The 19,613-nt window shown below is 51.1% G+C and overlaps 1 protein-coding gene across 1 annotated transcript; it reads left to right on the top strand.

Moving 5' to 3' along the window:
- Positions 1–7,455: 7,455 nt before the first annotated feature.
- On the top strand, positions 7,456–19,093 carry LOC131290406 (putative cyclin-dependent serine/threonine-protein kinase DDB_G0272797/DDB_G0274007). The gene is made up of 5 exons (XM_058319561.1): positions 7,456–7,473; positions 12,651–12,850; positions 17,880–18,159; positions 18,356–18,802; positions 18,911–19,093. The coding sequence occupies exons 1-5, from the start codon at positions 7,456–7,458 to the stop codon at positions 19,091–19,093; spliced, it is 1,128 nt and encodes a 375-aa protein (XP_058175544.1).
- Positions 19,094–19,613: the final 520 nt, after the last annotated feature.

Genomic DNA, 19,613 nt, shown 5'->3' with positions numbered 1-19,613 from the left:
GTGAAGTTTTAATGAAGAAAGGTATCGAAAAAGGAGCCCGATGATAAACGGCGCGGCGCTGGGGTGAAAGAAGAAACCGCGGCTGGGTGGTGGAGGGTCTGGAAAACCGCGGCCGAAACGAGCAAAGACGACCAAGATGAAATGGAAAGCTTCGCCCCGTTCGCTGTTGCGTCGTTCATGGGCACGCGACGCCTAAGGGTTTGGCTGGGTTTCACGGCACGCGCGGGTGCAGGTGGAAGCCACGGTAGACAGGGGGTAATAATTGGCTCGACCGAAAAGAAATAAGTCAAGGTAAGCGGAGCCATGGCTACCTTTCTCCGGACGGCTTTGGGCCCACAGAAGCCGGTAACTGTACCGTCGGAGTTCCAGAGACCGTGGTCTTGTTTGGAACGCTGGCAACAGCTTCCTGATGCTCAAACGTCACACTGACCCACTCAGACACACCCCACATACACACAAACACATGTGAACACTAATCATTGAGGTACTGGTAGCAACAGACAAGTGATTCAAATTTGATGACCACGTAGGCCAAATCTGGTGATTGGAGAATCTGGAACGCGCGCGAGTCACCGGGCGTGTCAAGTACGTCCAGTTTGGAATTTGGAGTGCACATGCAGAAAGACCTTCCAACGGAAAATGAAAGTACTCGGACCAGTTCCGCATCGTAACGTAATATAGTTAACCGATAAAAACACACACACAACCCAAAAACTAGAGCAGGCTTGGAATGTACGAGATGAACGATTTGCAGCTGACAACTGAGCTGATTTGAGCGATGGATGAAGGTAAACAGGTACGGTTACTATAACCGTTATGTAACGTAACGCAGCAGCCAGATTTGGGAACCATCAGAACGAGGACCATTCGGAGGAAGGTGATGAATATGAATGATTCCGAAAATAATCAATACACATTTCAGCTTATACTCGTACGAAAAATGAACAGAATTAGCACCGCTTTGCTTGTTATGTTACGTCACGTGTCACATCGTCCGCTGGCGGCAGTTTGAGTGCTTCCAGCGGCTCGCGATGTTCTCGCCAGTGCTTTCTAACACGAGGTGATCGGGTGCTTGTCCACCACCAGTCAATAGCGGCTGTTTAGGCCGCACCGCTTGGTATGTTGCAATGGGATGGACCGAAACCGGTTCGAAAAAGTTTATTCTCTCCTCCAAGTTCACTGGCTTGGGGACCCATCGTCACATCGGGCTGTGGTGGGAGTGTTGCTCCCCTCCGCATCTAGAGGCCGATAAAGCCGATGATGTCCAGATGGCTACAGAAGTCGTGCCGTATTTTGGTAGGAAAGCAACGGGCCAGAGAGTGCGAAATGCGGCATCAAGAGCAGCAGAGCGGTTGCAGTAGATGTACGAGGACACAGATGGGCCGCCATCGGGAAGAATTTTACGACATAACGCGCCACTGGCATCTGCTCGCAATGGGAAGCTATAGACTCTAAATATCCAAATGACGCCTCATTAATTACGCTTTGAAAGAGAGTGAATGCGTGTTAATTTTCCGATGTAGCAATCAATTGCTGTTATTCCAACAGGCAATTTCCCCACCCGTTGGAACCGAAGAAAGTGAAGATCAAAGTCTCAAATTTGTCGTAGGACCAACGTGCCTACCCTACCTATTTGCTACTTCCGCTGGTTACGTAGAATTATGCTACGATGATTTTGGGAAGTTCATTACTGCCAGCTACTTTCTAGAAGCTTCGGATCATTAGGCATCCCACTTCTTACCAGTTCCAAACATTCTGGAAGTGTCGGAGTGTGTTATAATTTGGCTCGCGGTTGAAGCTTGCTTTGCCAATACGTATGTTGTTCGCTTTCGTCGTCATTGCTTGAATCTGTTCTTTTGGAGTATCTTAGAAGACTTTTCATGAGTTTCTGAAACTTCTCGTTGCAGGCATGATGTTGTTCCTGCTTTTTTGCACCTCAGAAAAATCGTGTAGTACCGCTCCATGTTTGGACACTCCGAGGAACACACCGGTTGTATTGATACCGGTGCCTTTCCAGCGACCGAATCATGCTTTGCTACTGGCGTTGGATTGTCTGGTTTTTGCTCTTCGCAACAGCGCTGGTCCAATTGCGGACAACCGCACGACGGCACGAATTAGATTTGAACTGGTTCGTGTTATGTCAGCGTTCGCCGCCTCGAGGAGAGTGGCTCAGGGTCTATGAACCTTCCCATACCCTGGTTAGGGACTATATTTGTGTGAAATTCTAACCTGAAATGTGTGCAAAAGCGACATGATTGAGAGTGAGATTGAAAGTTATAGAGAGCGCGAATAGGAGACTAGAGTGCGTAGGTGAAACACAGGAAGGAAGCCGATTCGATCTCCACTTTCAAGGAATGTAAAGTTCGGATACGAATTCCTTTGAACCATCTGCCCGGAATGTGGCAGCAACAATCGGAGGACATTCGATCCGGGCGCTACCAGCTAGTCACGGAGCCTCGTCTCGTATGTCGAGTCACATCTTCCGTCTTCTCCTTCTTGCTGCCTACGCAGGCGACGCAACAACTGGTGTGCTCCATTTCGTCACCTCAGCTCAGCCGCCGAGTGTTACCTTGGGCTACTGACGACCGGATGGATAGTATGCCAACCCATCTAGGGTTTCCCTTCCCAGCAGCAGCTTGAAGTAAGAGACCTCCAGAGACACCCTTGAGTGACGAAAGAAATGTCAAAAAGCGGTTAGCAAATTGTGAAGGAATCGTAAGCATGGTGCGAAAGGTTAAAAACAATATAATTTGGTTAAAAAGAATCTTATTCAATAGAAAGTAGGCTATGGATGACATGAAGAATTAAAATGAAATTTAAATTCAACTAATTTCACACGGATACATTTCTCTGGAAGCAAACATTAGCTTTGCAGAGCCATCAACGTACCGATAACCCTAACTATCACTTAGCACGCACTATCGTATCCAAGCCATTTTGGCTCGATGTGCCACAGTGCCGGCCTTTTGGATGTCAATTTGAAAGCATAATTCGATCGCGACACGATACGGTGTGCACTCTCCGAATGGATTACGCAGGCATGAAACTATCGCTGCCATCGAAATCGCCAATGCAAATTATTAAATTAACACCGGCGCGGACCAGTGCCTGGGCCTGGTGACAAGTGTTGCCGGTGGACTTCGACTTCATACACGCATTTCCCATCCTCAGCGGGATTGTGTCGCGCGCGTGAAATTAGGCGAAGCGTCGGATTGCTATCGATAAATTGAATTAATTGAGCAATTGCCCGCCGGGCGAAGTTGACCAGGAGTGTCAGGAGCCGTTTCGCAAAGCCCGAGCAGCGCTGGGCAGGCATCGAGTTATATTGTGCTTTTCCAGGAATACCAGCCTTTTGTCATCGATGGTAATATACTCAATTACTGTGTTTTTGAGTGTTCATTGTATCGGGACCGTAGGGCAGGACTTCGCAATCCTGAAATAACTGTTTACTCTGGAGTGGGGGGGAAAACCACTAGAAAACTTTGTTGCGCGCGGAAAAGTTCATCGTCAGCTCAACAAAAACTGTGTTCATAAAACAGAACAGGTCCTACGTTATATGCACATAGTTTGAGATTCATAATGTACTAGTTAAATCTGCAAGATGACCAAACAGCCCGTTTGAGCTACTAATTAAGAGTATCACAAGATAATTGATTCGATTGAACATTAGCTTGATCAGTCGTAAAGTTAAATCCTGTGGACTATAAAAGTCATTTTTTGAAATATATTTTATTAATACTTAGCTGTCAAAGTCAGCCCATGTTGCATGGAAGATAAAATAAATGTAAATGGCGCTGATAACTTTTTCTGACTGCTTGACTGGTGTACATCCTTCCGCAAAATATTCTGCCTCGCAAGGAAGAAAATCGCCCATTTGAGAATCCTTCAGCCAGAACGACTGCATTAGCTCGTCAACCCGAAAACGCAGTCCAGGAGCAATTCGGCGTGCGATTCGCTGGCATTGGTGTCATTTGTCAAGTTCACCTCCAGCCCCGGGCAAAGCCTCCCCACAGCAGGCCGCCGAAACCGTCCGGTACAGAATAGTGCAGAATTTTCCTAGCGCGCGAGCGGTTTGGGAAAATTCCAAGCTGTCAATTATGCCGGCCTGAGACGAAGGCCTCGTGAAATTTTGGAGCTCATTATGGCTTTCCACTGATGGAGGCGCATCGCGTACGCACGCCAGCAGCAGACAATCGCGCGCCCGGCTCGCCAACGTTGCACACACCCTTCCGGGCAGTGGGTGAGGAGGCACGGAGGCGGGATGGTGGAAGGTTGGCATCCGACCATTCGTAGCACAATGGGGTTTCGACGCTATTAACGAGTTTCTATTGTTTCCGTCCTAGGCCGCGGCATACCGAAAGATCGCATGAGCAAGGAAACGCGACCGTTAAGCAAAGGAATGAAGAACGGGTGAGGGAGGTTGGGGTCCACGGAGGGATGGGTGAAGTGTGCAAAATGGCCGCACCAGCAAATCCTCCCGACCAGCGAGCGCTCCCGAGTTCCGCCGCACGGAAAAAGAAGGTAAATTCGTAAAAGATGTCTTTCCCGCCATGGTTTCGCTCGTCAAATTACGCTCATCACCAACTCCACCATCACCAAACGACATCATCATCATCATCATCATCTTCATCATCATTGTAGTCGTCGATGGCGCTGTCATAGCTTTCATTGGCCATTCTGTTCATAATCAGCAGCATCATTACCGTTCCAAACGGCAGCACCGGTCCATCGTCCTCGGAGGGTTCTGCATTCCTTTTGAAGTGAAAAATGTTCGCCACGGGAACGCCACTACGCCGAACGCCCTCGCCCCTTTGTCCTGTTTTCGGCTGGGTGTCTGGCATGCTTGATAAGATATCCTTTTCATTTGCTCCACATCCACGCAGGCTCTAATGAACCGAACCCACCCTCTAGGTGAAGCGAGTCTCTTGGCCGCCGGTGCACACTGCTAATGACCAAGAACCCGACACCCGACGTCGCAGTCGGTTACGGTCACCGTATCTAGCACGGGAAGGAAAAAAACACAGGGAAAAATAAAAGGCCAAGCGAAATGAGCGAGCAAGGAGCGTAGTAAATGGGTTAATGTAAGGTGCTCGCCAAAGGGAATAAAAGCCTCAACAGCATCGCGTAGCATGGATGTGGGATAGCGCCAATCGGGCATACATTGTCGGCAAAGAAAAATTTGGGAGAGAAGCGGAGGGGCGAGCTAAAAGTAAAGAGCATAAAATCGTTACTGCACTTCCGCTGTCGCAAGGGACATCGAGCTGACTCCAACGCGGCGTCTTTCAATTTAAGTACCTTCTTATCCTAGAAAAAAAAAACCTTCCGTTGTTTCCGGTTTATGCTTCCTGAAGTTGAAATACATGTAGAAATAGCACCCTCTGCTTCTGTGAGTCGTCTCGTTGGTTTTCATTCATGTTTGATTGAATGTTCTGCACCGAAATCCCCTGAAAGAAAAGCAACCCTAGGATTGAGTTTGAGAGACATTTTTAAACCATTCCAAGTTCTCAGTGCGACTGCATTAGGGGCAGTCTGCGTCACTCGCCGTCCGCCCCCTCTAGACTGCCACGCCGCAGCCAAATCAAATCGCACGCGATTTCAAGAGCGCGTGAAACCACGGCTTTAGCGGTCCGTGTGACCTTTGGAGTGCTCACGGACGTCGTTTTGCCGTTCACCCGGAATCCCGGGAGTCGTGGCGGTGGCAAATGGTTACGTGCACTCGACGTCTACTTCCTGAACGCAGCCGAACCTACCATGGGAAGGGTGTCGGCGAGCTCGGAGAGCTTTGGGGCTACGTTCGATCCAAGAACCGCGCACGCTACTAAGAAGATGTCGATGCGCGCAAGCTGCGCAACAAAGGCCCCAGCATTACGTGACCAGGCTGTGTGGTGCCCACCCCACGGTGGGCTTGTTTCGTCCATGCCTGTTTCGGTCCATAGCGACGGCACTGCTCGAGCTTCGGCGGTTCCAACGCCAGATGGCGGTCGGCGTTGGTATACAATTACCCAGAGGCGAAAGGAGGTCCCGGCGGCTTGCCCTGCTGGGTAACCCGAATCTGGTGCATTCGCCCCGACGCCTAGTGTGCAGTGGCGTGCACGCGCGCGCTCGGCTCTCGATGGGATTCTGTGAAACCGGCAGGCTACTATTACCCAGGCTGCGGCCTATAGCCATTACATCGCCTATATCCCTCCTCCTTTGGCGGCACCAAGCACTTCGCCATCGCTCTCCTTCTCCGATTCTCTTGCAATGCCAGCTCCTCCACTCCGTGGCATCGGTCTCCTACCACCCCAAACTGCCGTTCACCTTTTCCCTCGCCCCCGGGGTTGACCTAGAGCGTCCAAGTAAATCCGCGTTCTCTACCGGCTTGAGGCACGAGGTACCTGTTTTTTTTTTTTGTTTCTTTTTTTGTTGCTGCCTTTCTTTACGAGATCTTACTATCCGCGGTTCACCCTCTCTATCTCGCTTTCGCTATATCTAGCTCTCTGTTTTGCCCCTCCGGTACTCCAGGGTGTGGGAACCAACGCTACCGAGGCTCCAACACCTACCCTACGGCTGGGCTGGGGAGTCGTGGAAGGGTGGATTTTCTATTTGCACGCTTCCAAAAGCCCGGCGCGACTAATAGTAATAAAACTACCAGTAATAAGAGTAACTGTAAATGTAACAAAACGACTCCAGAGGGGTAGGTGAGTGCTAAAAGAGGGTGGTAGGGGGTGGGGGGGGGGGGAGAGGGAAGGTTTAGTGAAAAATACCGAATCGAACCGAAACCGAACCGAGCACCGATCTTGTGGTGACACAAGGACGGGTGAAGAGCAATGAAGCGAAAGGGAGGATTGTATGTGTGTGTGTGTGTGTAGGGGGTGTGTGTTGGGGGGTTGCGTGGTGGATGGTTGGCTAGCTGGCTGACTGCCCTACCAGTTGAGCTCCTGTCTGCCCATGCCACCCCACTATTCTCTCCCCCCCTTCCCACCACCCGCTGCCGACTCAAACACCACGGATCGTTGTCCTTTGTATAAAAGCATTCGAGAGGCCTTAATTGCGCTCAGTACCTTATTTTGTGCAGCCCGACACACGGCCTCCGGTGTGTCCGAACGTGCAGGAGCAGCAGTAGCCCCAGCAGCAGCACTATTCAGCATTCAGCGGCAGCATTCAGCAGCAGCAGCAGCAGCACTTTTCCGATTCGATCGATTAAAAATAAAACAATCAAACGAAAAGAACCAAAGAGAACGATCCTCTTCGAATTCATCAAACTGTGACTGGTTTGCAACAGTGTTGTGAAGTTTTTTTTTGTGTGCGTACGTGCGTCTGTGTGTATGTGCTAAAGGCGGATGCAACCGATCGTGCCCGCGAAAAAAACGTGCATTGTTGTTGTTGCAGGATTCGGATCAAATCTCGGCCAACTGTCGTTAGCTAGCCGCTGTCATATATCCCACTGTGCGAAGCTGCGCCGTTGAAGTCAAAATGACTGGATTCAAACTGGTAGGTTTCGCTGTCGTTCCACAGACCATCGGCAAATGGTTGTAAGGGCCAAAAGGGTTGTTCGATGACCGGAGTGCACAAAACACTGTAACAGTGCGCACGACCTGACGGCATGACCAGGCTGGAACTACACAGCCGTGACTAACGACCCCATGTGAACCACCTGCAAACTCTCCGCCGGACACCCACAAAAGCCTGATACAATTAAACTCCTATCAAACCGACACGTCCACCCTGTCGTCACCTTGGCACAGTATGCTGTAGGTGTATGTGTGTGTGTGTGTGTGTATGTGCGTGTGGGTGCCAAGGGAATGGGGCTCGAATTGTGTGCACGCCCAGCTCCCTGCTCCAAAGCCGGCAACTTTCACTTTTCAAGAATGCGCCTCAACCTCAACTGAGCCTGTGATCCGAAATGGAAAAAAAAATCCAAAGCAACGAACCTTTGCTACCTTTCGGAGCGTGTCGTGGAGCCTAACTTGTGCGGTTCATTGGTGAGGCACACCAACCTAGAACAGGCAGCGCGAGCAAGACCTAATTTGTCCTGCGAGAAAATGTCTTACGGTTCCTTTCTACCCATACGTACGTGGGAAATGTAATTCCTCGATCAATGGACCTCTGCTGTCGTTGTATCTCAAAAATATTGAGAAGTTCACACTAACCTATAATGTTTACGTCCTGATTCATCAAATATCATGATGGATGCCTCCTTGAAAACGACCGCTACAGTTTCGTACTCCCATCCGGAAGATTTAATTCGAATCAATCATTTCGGCGAATCGTGATAGGACACTCGCTCCCCGCGTTCGTTTGCAAAACGAAGCGGTTCCGAAATTCGCCTCAGGACACTCCTTTACACCCCCACCACCCTCTCTCCTCGTCATCGGTGAACTCGGTTGGAAAACCAGTTTTGCTACGGCGTCAGCCCCGCGCGTCTCTGGTCTGGGGTGGCAACGGCGAAATCCAAAATCAAAAGTCAATTTCCGGTATCACTTAACCTTGAGCTGGTTGCTGCATGACTAGCATGCAACCTTTTCAGTGCTTGCAACTGAGCGGCTATAACAGCCAATCACACCCAAACGATCCGCGATGGCTTGCTTGAGGATGTAGAATAAATTATTGCCAGAGAACGGAAATTCGTTTCGACAGGGTGAGGCAGCTCCAGAATGTGCTGCGAGCTTATTTTAAACCAGCCTTAATCGTGACATTTTTCAATCCACCGTCGGCCTACCCTCTCTCTCCCTCTCTCTATCTACTTCCCTCACTGTCTGACTAGATAGACGTTCAATGTATAAACTCTTGACCGAAAGTGATTGCATTAGAAAACATCAATGGCATAATTAACCACCTTCATAAAAGCACACATTATCTCTCTCGGCTGGACAGATAGCTGGCGGGCAACAGCGCACAGCCAACGCCAAAGCCAACGCCGTCGACGCGAGGCGAAAGGCCATGCTGGCAAATCGGCGACTACAACGCACCGTGCCTTCGACAAGGAGCGTTCCAATTCAGGCGGGCGTATACCAAAATGCCCGCTCAAATGAGATATCGATCGAGCCCACTGTTTATTTATTCCGAACCTTCAGCCCGTGGGGAGGTGCGGGTGGCGGCTATCTGGATGCTCAGTTTGGCGTACACACTACGTACACTAGGGCAGTAGTGCTGACACGAGTTCGCTTGTGTTCTTCTCAGAGTTTCCCTTCTCCCGTGGAGGAAATTGGCTCGGGTGCTGGGTGGAGCAGCTTCTGAAGCAGGGGGTGGAGTGGCTGCTGTATGGCCGCCGGCACAATCTATGCTGTACGCTGCAGTACAAAGCGGTTGCTCTACTGTCCGGTTCGCAACGAAAAACCCCGTTCGGGGGCGAGATATAAAACTGACAAAGAAATACTGCAGCGACCAATGATAGTTGGTTGTTCTATTTATTTTTACTAGAGACCCTTTTTTTCGCTTCCACCGCTGGCAAAACCCAATTCGGTGGTGTTGTTGGTATTGTGGAGCACACTGAGTCAACCGGAAGTGGGTCCGGAACCAGGGAGATGGAAAAGTCCGCCCGACGGTTGAACGGTTCACGGATGGATGTCAATAAATAATGATTTTCGGTGGCAGCGCATCTTCCCCTCGGTTGAACCAACTGGAGGCGCCTCTGGTGGAAACAGGCTCAAGGTGAACGACAGTAAGCGGGTGTGGAAGAATGTGTGCCCGAATGAAGGCTTTCCGGTTAGCTGGTTTCCTCCGGGCGGGTTCTAGGACAAGAAATGGAAAGTAATCGTCTCTCGGCGCGCAGTGAAACATGCTTCCCATGCTTTCGATCGTGTATTTCTACATCGATTATTGAAACACTTGACGTGTCTTTGGATGCTAGGTTCGTTACAACATCGCCCGGGCTTTCGGCTACCGCAACGCGATATGATCAGCGATTCCGAAACAGAAGCAAAACAATTTCGCAAAGTGAAACCACACCGTTTGACGTTTGTGATTTTCCCTCCTTCCCTACATGTCTTATTGAAATCGATACGAACAATCATCGGAGTTGCTCCGATGCATGTAACTGACTGCACCAACCGCTCGGAGGATTTACAAGATTGACTGGCCCGCTCCCGCTACCCTCCCCCCTCCCTCAGGGGCCCAGCCGCGGTCAGGTCCTTGCAAATCGACTCCTTGCAACCTTTCGCAGGCGGGAACTCGCTCGTAAAGTTTACCGGCGCTCGTAAAGTGCGATATTGATTTCGCCCCGCGCATTGTTGCCGGGAGTGGGGGGGGGAGCTCTTAGCGAGAGCTGCGCGCTGCCAAGAGTGCATTCCACCGCAACTCTGCCGTGGAGGTGTGCGGTGGAGGCGAAGAAGGAAAGGCAAAAAATCAACTTATTCCTGCAGTTGGCTCGCTCGGCGGGGCTTCACTGACACGGCGTGGGCACACGGAGCGGCCACACTTCCCAAGCACGAATTCGTTATTGGGAAAGTTTACCGAGCTGCCGATGCTGCCCGGGGGTCGGGGCATCCAGGTCAGCGGAATGAAGTATAAACAGGCGGGAGTCTTTTTCTTTTCCCACCGGCGCGCGCTAGAGAAGTGCGAAACGTGATCGAGATCTGTCCCGTTCGCATCGTGCCCCGGCACGGATGGAAATGGAGTTAAAATTAAGTTATAAAGTCGACGGTTGCTCCGATTCTATGGCCATTGAAATAGTTGCGTAGTGAACCCGGACTTTGCCACTTCTCCGGGGGTTGCTTCGATCTGGGTGCGTGGTGCGCCTGTCGAGGGGGAGCGCCTCGCTGTGGAGGGAGGTTTTGGTGGTGCAATCCAAATGGATTACTTGCTTGCCCTTTCCGGTGAGGCGTCCGCCGACTTCCAGCTATGATGAAGTACGTGCGGCTTATGAACTGCAGAGTAACCTCCATCCAAAGTCTGCAAACATGAAGCACAAACAAAAATCCTTACCGAACGCATCTTTTACGTCCAGCAGCTGGCTGTGGAAGCTAGCTTAGACAAATATACCGCTCGCCATGTCACGGAAGTCAGGCGTGGACCGAGCAAAAGTTCTCTCCTTTGTGGAAGGTTTCGATGCTGGCGATGAAGAAAGCATACCGAGGAAATGCCGACCAGTCAATATGTAGGGAGCAAGTTTCGGCGCTCCACTGCACGTGTTGTTGGTTCAGCTTTTGGGCCAGTCGGTAGCGACCCTGTCGTCACTGGGTGGTAAGAAAACTTTTCCTCATTCTAATGAACTATTTGCCTATGGACTGACGATAGTTGGGGGTTCAAGCAACGCGCTGGGTTGAATAATCCTACGAGTAAGCTCTACCCGTCAGAGAAAGGTTTCTTCTAAAAGAAGCCTATTAATTCAGTGTAGTAAAATCCGATCTTGTGCATACGATGGTTGTAAGTTTGTGGTTCTGTTTATACCGGTTCGTTCCTATGAGTTGCCGCTTCATTTTTATAGTCATGGCGTTCTTTATTCGTTTCACTCAATGATAGATGAATGGAGAACGATAAAGTTGTATCTGCGACTTATACGTTCCTTTCTTCCGAGCCGTAAACAGCTCAACTTGATGGATCTTTGTAGTCCTGTCAATACATACCAGTGGCGCAAGGAACAGGACCGAGTGGACCTGCGAACCATTTGATATGCTTCTTCCAACGAGATTACTCACAGTTGAGCGGTTTATGGATGCAAAAATGCTGGATCGCCTGCATCGCTGGAGATGTCGTCCGAGCCTGATGAAGTTTCGACGAGCCGGAAACCGGACCGGTGGAATGTGGAGTCGAGCTGGTACGCTCGACCGGTAGAGCACTTTGAGCCTTGCGGGCGCTTGATGTCTCCCGCGTGCATCACATATAATCGAATGATGCGGCAACAGTCTGGAAGGACGAACACAATGGTGGACAGCTTGAGGTGGTCCCCAAGAGGCGGGGGTGCAGAATGTTGTTCCTATTCCCTGCGTACGGCATATGCTTGGCCGGCTAAGGTCCGACCGGCAGCCAGCACAATCGATAAGCCACCGGACGTCCAGCCGCGTCCATCCGGAATACTCCGGCAAACACTTGAGATTTCAAGAAGCTAAATTGCTTTCGACACACTGCTCCGCCCCTGCCTTCCGGGGGGAATCCGGCGAAGGCATCGATGTTATGCACCTTCGGGCAACACGTCTTCAAGTGCTCGTCCCATCCGAGAAACGAACTGGACGGAAATAGTTTCATCACGGCACGGGCTCGTGTAAATATCTCGAACGTAATTAATTTCAATCCAAATCGATTCGGCACCAGGCTTTGCCCAGTGTGTTTGCTAGGCGTCCCCATCCTCGGCGAGGTTGGGTATTAGGAGGCGGGAGTATGCTCACCAGGGCCGGACAAGGACTCAAGAAAAGCACATTCCATTGGTCGTTGGTGCATTCGTGTGGCACCGTCGGGTGGCGCACAATGAATAACGATTTAATCGATCACGAAGCCGTTTGCAGCATGTCCATCATCGAGTCAAGTTCGTTCCAAATCCCTACGAAGAACCGGCACTATCGGCATAGGCATGAGCAAGAGGAATTTGTATTATTTGCCGGCGAAGGTGAGGTTACGATAAACCTTTCCTACGCATGCCATACAGCGTTTCCTCAATTCGATTAGTGAAAATTGTTCTTGGTATGCTAAGAAGATTCCAATACATTTTCTCGTATGCTCAACCCTCCTCATAGCGCCATAGATTTGGAAAGCTCCTTCTTTGCGGAACCCTTTATTTTTTGCTCTTTTTTTTTCAGTTGATCGCTGCCGCCTGCCTGGCCGGTGTCGTGCTCGCCCAGGACTACCAGGAATATCGCCAGGCACCGCTCCGAATCGGTACCAAGGCCGAGGAGCCAAAGCCGACGCCAGTGCCGATCCTGAAGCAGATCAACAGGTAAGCGTTGCTCGTATCTTCCAATATCGCTCGAAAGTGTTTTCCTACCCATTCCTGGGATGCTTCTAACATCGCTGCAATCGGGACGATTATTTTAATTAATACCTTAAACCAGCCAGTGATGTATGCCCACAAGTGTCCTTACCAATTGATACAAAGATGCTTCTACACACACGTTCGAATGTGGAGCCTATTCCCGAGTGTATTCTAACCGTGAGGAGTTCTTAGTTGCAAACCGGGTCCAATCCCGGCCCTGTCAACTGCCTGTTCCCGTGCTCGCTGCTTCTTCTTGATTACTGGAGGGCCTCGGGGGTGCGGGCGTATGTGTTTGCCGTGTTGCTTTTCGCCTTTAACACATGGTTCGATACATGAAGATATACCCACCGGCGTGTTTCAACCGATGGGTGATTACACTGCTGTCATATTTTGATCCCTCTCGACGGTGGTCACTGACGCCAGGCCACGCGGGACAGTTGTGATAGCCTTTACGTACACATACACCGAATCAGGCATACACACACAACAACAACAACAACAACAAGAACTATCATATGATGCAGCATGGGCGCCGGAAGTCTGTACCATACACGTTGGTTCGGCTCTTTCGCGCGCGAGGGACGATGGATGACCGGGCTTGGCCTTTTTTTTTACTAACCCGCTGTCGTAAAACCCTGTTCCCCGGTACCGATTCCGTTGTACGCCATACTGTATTTTGTTCTTTATCTCTCTCTTGTCTCTCTTTTTTTTCTCTTTCGGTCTTGCATTGCTCTCGTTTGCTGGATGCGGAACGAATGCCCGGCCTGGCTTTAATGGATCAAAAACCAAACATTTAAAAAAAAAAACAACTACAAACAAACACACACACACTTACATTTGCAAACATGCTTTCAACTAAATGCATCCTTGCCCGAATATACTTGCAACCGGCATTTAATCCCGACTTACCGACCATGCTTCCTACCCACACAACCCACCCACACACACATGCACCTCCTCCTCATCTATCACGTAGTGACAGAAGCGGGTACTACCGGAAGCGCTGCTTCACTGCAGTGCGCAACAACTGCAAGCTGCGCTCGGGCGACAAAACTCACTCCAAGTTCAACCCGACCGGTCCGCGGACCACCGTCGAGGGTGCGGAGGCGCGGGGAAGTGCAGTGGCCAGCGAGGCGCAGCGTTCGCCGGCAGCAGCAACGCCCGGTTCCGTCGTCGGCTTCGGCGGAGCGAAGAAGAAACTCTTCAAGACCACCTCAGTATACTAACACCGTCGTGTGTTGCACCGCATTGCATTTAACTCACCTTGCCGTCCCCACGAAAGAGAGTGCACCTTTTTTTTTGTTTTTGCCGGGGCCCCAAACGCATCGTCGTCGGGCCTCGGTTGCTTTTGTTACATCCACTCGCCATTTTTATTTGCCATTCATTCGCGTCCTTCGTCCACGTGAGAGTGCTTTGGGACGCAGTTCGCGAAACGAAGCTTCTTTAAGCAGCAAGAAGCGGGCAAAGAAAGCACGACAGCGAGCGACGAAAATTGCACGACGAACCCTTAGAGTGCCATAGAATCGGCGGGCGGTCATGATGGTTCCATCCATCCCGCACCTTCGATAATTGTTTCAAGTTAAGCGTAATGTCGTTTCGATCCGAACGAAAAAGAAAAACTTCAACACGATAAAATAGACCACCCTCAACAGATCACATAATGTCAAAACACCTAAACCAACAAGATACAACAGAAGAACACATTCATTTACATTCGCTAGGAAATAAGGAAACGGCTACGTTATGTAAATTTATAACCAACTCGCTGTTAAATGTAAATGTTATCCACAGGTTTGTTTTTGTATTTTAAGTTTGTACTTTTGAATAAAAAAAACCATCAGGGATGTTAGAGGTATGACTAGCTCAACGAAAAATAATCATTACCAGTCTGAAGGGAATCCTTTGATTTCGCATGGTAGTCTGCGGTAATTGCAGGGTACAAGATGTTTCCGTAGGTAAGATTGCAATCGATTAAGAGCTGGCAGGGACCTTGAAATTCAAACCACTCGAGTTCCTTGGACCACAAAGAGCCTCCGTCGTTTGGGGAGTTCAGATTCAGGTATCAGTTTTCAAGCACACACACTTTTGCTCAATTTCGTGGATACAAGCTCCCTCAGAGGAGTGTCAGCGCGGCTGAAAGCTGTCCATTTGCGACGACCCGGCGCTCGTCGCTTGTTGCTGATGACTCGCCAATCCTCCGAGCCACCGATCCATTAACTTTTTGGCTCGGTCCGCATGGGTTTCGCAGCTTCCCCCCACCGAAGCATTCGCTTCATTGGGAGTGGGTCAAAAAGGGCTTCCCCGGTGTACGAACGTCGGCTTCTGGCTCTCGTTCATTAGGTCCCGTCCGCAAAACGGTGGGGGGTGGGGGGCCCATCAGCGTTTGGTATGGAATGTCCACCCGACCGGTCACCCGACTTCAGGAAAAGGAAAGCTTAAGAGCTGACAGCTCAACCGTGGAATATACCAGACGTTTAGCTTCACGTCTTTGCACTGCTTCCTGTGTGGGTGTGCGTGTTTTTTCTTCTAGTCCAGCACAAGATTTTCCCACGTAGCACCGTTTTTCCGACCTGCGCCTGCGAGGTTCCGGGAATGCGAGTGGGCAACAAAAAAAAAAAGAAGCAAGCTCTCCAGCGCCGCCATGAACGTCGACGCAACGGGGAGGGCCCAACGCGCGCCGTAATTCCTTTTCGTTAGAATTATATATTTGCTTTCGGTGTGTTTCAGGCGGTTGATTTATTTTGCTCCGTTTCATCTGTCCCCTCCAACCGTTGGGAGTATTTGCACCCTCTCCCCCACCCACTGCCTCCGCCCAAAGAAGGGGAGACCATTTGCCGGGAGAACGTTCTGAGACGGCCTGTGTCTTTCACCTCTCGACCTGTCCCGAGAGTGGAGAAGCAAGCAGGCGAACGAACGAAAGGGAGAGGGGCGAAAGGAAGAAAAACGAAGCCCTGGTGGAGAAGAAAAAAAAACGGCAACGAAATATTCACAGTCATTTATCCTGATTCCATTTCCGCATGGTATTAATGATTCCGGTTGTTACGAGCGAGTTCTGCAAGCCGTCGGCTTTGGGATAGGGCTGGGCTGGGAGGGTTGTCTGAAACGTTGCCAGCGAGTTGATCCCCATTGCCCGTACGGGCAACCCAACGATTCTTAAAAAGCCTACGAATGAGGAGGCAAGAAAGCAGTTGCTGCAGCATCCGAGAGGTAGCGAGAGGTTAAGCGAATGAAGTTGTGTTGGAAAGTTGTGGCCCGACGAAAGAAAGACAGCTCCGGAGCGCTCAGCCGATAGGCCGTGGGTTCGCTGCGAGCGCAGCAGGCCGGATACTTCAGCCGTTTGCTTGTTTTATTGATTGGAAAATCAATATGGCCCCGCCTGGTAGGTCCTGTCTGCTCCGTGTGCCCTCGACGCGCTCGCCATTCAATCAGGCTCGGGGCCTGGCCACCTTCGCCCGGCGGATGGGGATTTCCTGATGCCCGGCCGAGTCCTATTGCTGTTTTTTTGCGGAAACGGATCCCACACACGTACGCTTTCGGAAGGTGTGCGAGGAACCTGAAAATGGCAACGTGTTACGGCGCGCGGGAGCTCGTCAGGAAATTTGTTTGTGTTCCCTCTTTGTGGTTGATTGTTCAAAGTATTTACCGAGTAAATGCCGGCTTGGACCGAGTCATATCCCGAGCGTGGATCCCCCATGGGGCTCTTCGGGCTTTTTACGCCCTGCTGGACATACGCGAAAAACCTACGCATTTTGAGCTGGCAGCACGTGTTATACCAAGTATTTTTGTGCCGTTTCGCTTACTTCCGACAAAGCCGTCGCGTTAGCTCCCCTCCAGAGCGGTACGAGATGAAACAATTTCTCACGAATCACCTCCATCAAAGGCTCGGGGGGAGGGCGCCCCCCTCGGAGTAGGTGCTATGGCCACACGTGATGAGTAGTGCGTGTCTCCGAAGAATGGACAGGGATCAATGCAACGATTGCCGATAAAGCCGCCATGATGGACAGCAACGCAAAAGCACCGTGCGGGATGGTGATGGCCCAAGTGCATCACAAACGCTGCCCATGGACACTAGCGACAGCAACCATCGAACGATGTGGTGAAACTTTGTCGGGTACATTCTTTTGCCGTAAAGGACTAACCAAAAACAGATGCATCCAGCACGGAAACCCCACGAGGGATGCTCGTGCAGAGCGCCGCTAGCGCTTTATGAACGTACGCGACGAAGCGCCGTTCCGTCTTCTCGGCCCTTCCGTTGCGTGCGGCTTTTGTACGAGCAGTGAAAGCGATACTGAAGCTCCAGCACGTACCCTATTCCCAGCACGCACATGGACACAAACACATATTCACAAGAGACCGAGCAATCTTTCCTGCAATCGATCAATGTCCTCCCGCCCTACAAATACCGGTCAGCAGTGGCGATGACTGGTCTCTGCTCCACTGTCGTCGCCCGAGTCGCACGAGAAAGGAATCAAAACGTACGACCACTTTCTGAAGCAAATGGCTTTAAGAAGCTTTACGAAATGATTTCACAGCTAATCTGGAGTGTGGATACGCTTCTATAACGTATCACGAAGTACGATGTAGGGGAAGAGCGAGGACGCATAAATGCATGAGCCTGTTGGCATTCGATACGCTTGTTAAAGCTCCAATGATGGTGTATCCTTTAAGAGCGTTGAGCTAAAGCCGAATGACTTCAATCAGCAGTCCTTGCTTTCCCCAATTCTCAGCAGTAGATTAAACTGGACAAAATAAGACCAAAACGATAAAAGATTTTCACATATTCATAAAAAGACTTTTGGTGGGATCCGTAGTTCCGTAGATCCGTAGGGATCCGTATCTCGGTAAAGTTGGTCAGAGGTGGCTCATCTGGCTCCATGCAACTCATTAGAGATATGTATCAAACGAATGTGTTGTAAAAAAAGCTGCGACCACAAATCTTTGTCTCTGTTAATCTCTTTCACTTGCTACTCTCGCCCACGTTTCCATCTTATAGGCACAACGAAGACGGGTCGTACACCTATGGCTACGAGGGTGCGGACGGTTCGTTCAAGATCGAAACGAAGCTGGCTACCGGTGAGGTGAAGGGCAAGTATGGCTACGTGGATGAGAATGGAAAGGTGAAGGTCGTCGAGTACGGCGCCAACAAGTACGGCTTCCAGCCATCCGGCGAGGGTATTACCGTGCCGCCACCGACCCTGGTTGACGAAACGACTGGCAAGGATGATCTGCTCGACGAGGACAACGACAACGTGCCGCTGGCACCGCGCCAACAGGTACGTACCTCCCGTATAGGGCAGCAACCCTACCACGAAGAGAAGAAGAATTTGCTGCCCTATGGAGAAGTGAGGGCCTTAAACTCGAACCTCTGAGGTTCACTAGTTTCTAAGGAGCATTAACCTTGAGTCGGGTATGCGTTGGGAGATCTGAGTTCTTCTACCTGAACTTTATGTTGTTTTCTCCATCCCCCAGAAGCACCGCCCTGCCTCTAAACCTCGCTACCAGGAAGTGCCGGCGCACCATCAGCACCAACAGCAGCAGCACCAGCCTCATCAGCAGCCTCACCAGCAGCCTCAGCAGCAGCGTCCTCAGTACTACGACTACGAGGACCAGCAGCAGCCTCAGCAGCTGCCTCAGCCGAAGTACCAGCCGGCACCGCAGTACGTCCAACGCTCCCACTTCGGTGGCTCCCCGGCCGCCGCTGGCCCCGCGCCCCCACGCGCTCAAGTCCCCAACGCCGTCCCCGTCGACGTAGTGTACTCGCCGAAGCAGCTGCCCGCACGCCCCGAAGCCGAGTACCGCAGCGTTGGCCCGCAGACCTTCCCCGGTGTGGCGCCCGAGCCGAAGATCCGCTTCTCGCAGCCCGCTTTCGCGCAGGCCGCCCTTCCCCCGCAGCACGCTCCCGCCAAGTCCGCCAATGTAATGTCGCACCCATGAGCTCCCATTGAGTGACTGTTTTCCCATGTCCATCCCTGCATGATGTTTGTTTTGTTTTGTTATTCCCATTTCCATTCCGGTGAACAGCAGCACGCCCCACAGCCCGCCTTCGCACCGGCCCCTCTTCCACAGCCCCGTCCCCAGCCGGCCGTCTACCAGCCCCGTCCGGCCCAGGGACGCAGCACCAGCGTCCTGGACCAGCTGGCTAAGGACTACGCGCTGCCACAGGGTGGTTCCGCGCCGCTGCACGACATCACCTTCGGTTACTACTAAGTCCGATCTCTCCTACCCCTTCCCTACCACCTCCAGTTATCTCTCGCTCTCTATCTCGCTCTCTCTCTCTCCTGTGTTCCTTTTTCACTATGTCCGCTATCCACCTCATCAGAAACATACCTCCTATCGTCATCAGTCCACGGCACTTGTTCCCATCTCTATTTCCATCAACTTTCCCCGTCGATAAATAACCAGAACTTCCCCTTTAACCGTGCACGCACACACACACACACACTCATAACGGATGAGTGAAGCTTCTTGACGACCAACCAACGACCGCCCAGTCGCCATTGCGCGATTTGTGATGTGGTGACCAACCTCCGAACGAAGAACTGCTGATTAGTAGCCATAAGATGAAGAATAAAATTGGTCTTACAAATGGTTACCAGGCCACCGTCTACTTTGACTGCTTTCGGCTCTGCCTACTCTTCGCCTCCCACATTTCCCGAAACTGTTGGCGCTGATCGTGTACCATACATCATCGATGCTGCATAAATAACGCTACCGTCAGCCCACGCAC

The sequence above is a fragment of the Anopheles ziemanni genome, chromosome X, assembly GCF_943734765.1.
Source record: "Anopheles ziemanni chromosome X, idAnoZiCoDA_A2_x.2, whole genome shotgun sequence".
Taxonomy (NCBI): domain Eukaryota; kingdom Metazoa; phylum Arthropoda; class Insecta; order Diptera; family Culicidae; genus Anopheles; species Anopheles ziemanni.
This window is presented reverse-complemented; position numbering and strand designations above follow the sequence as displayed.

What these genes read in the sequence shown, in the direction of transcription:
- LOC131290406 (XM_058319561.1), top strand. An exon ending in CGCTGGCACCGCGCCAACAG is followed by an intron (nt 18,160 to 18,355) that starts GTACGTACCTCC and finishes TCCATCCCCCAG; the next exon opens with AAGCACCGCCCTGCCTCTAA. An exon ending in CTCCCGCCAAGTCCGCCAAT is followed by an intron (nt 18,803 to 18,910) that starts GTAATGTCGCAC and finishes GGTGAACAGCAG; the next exon opens with CACGCCCCACAGCCCGCCTT.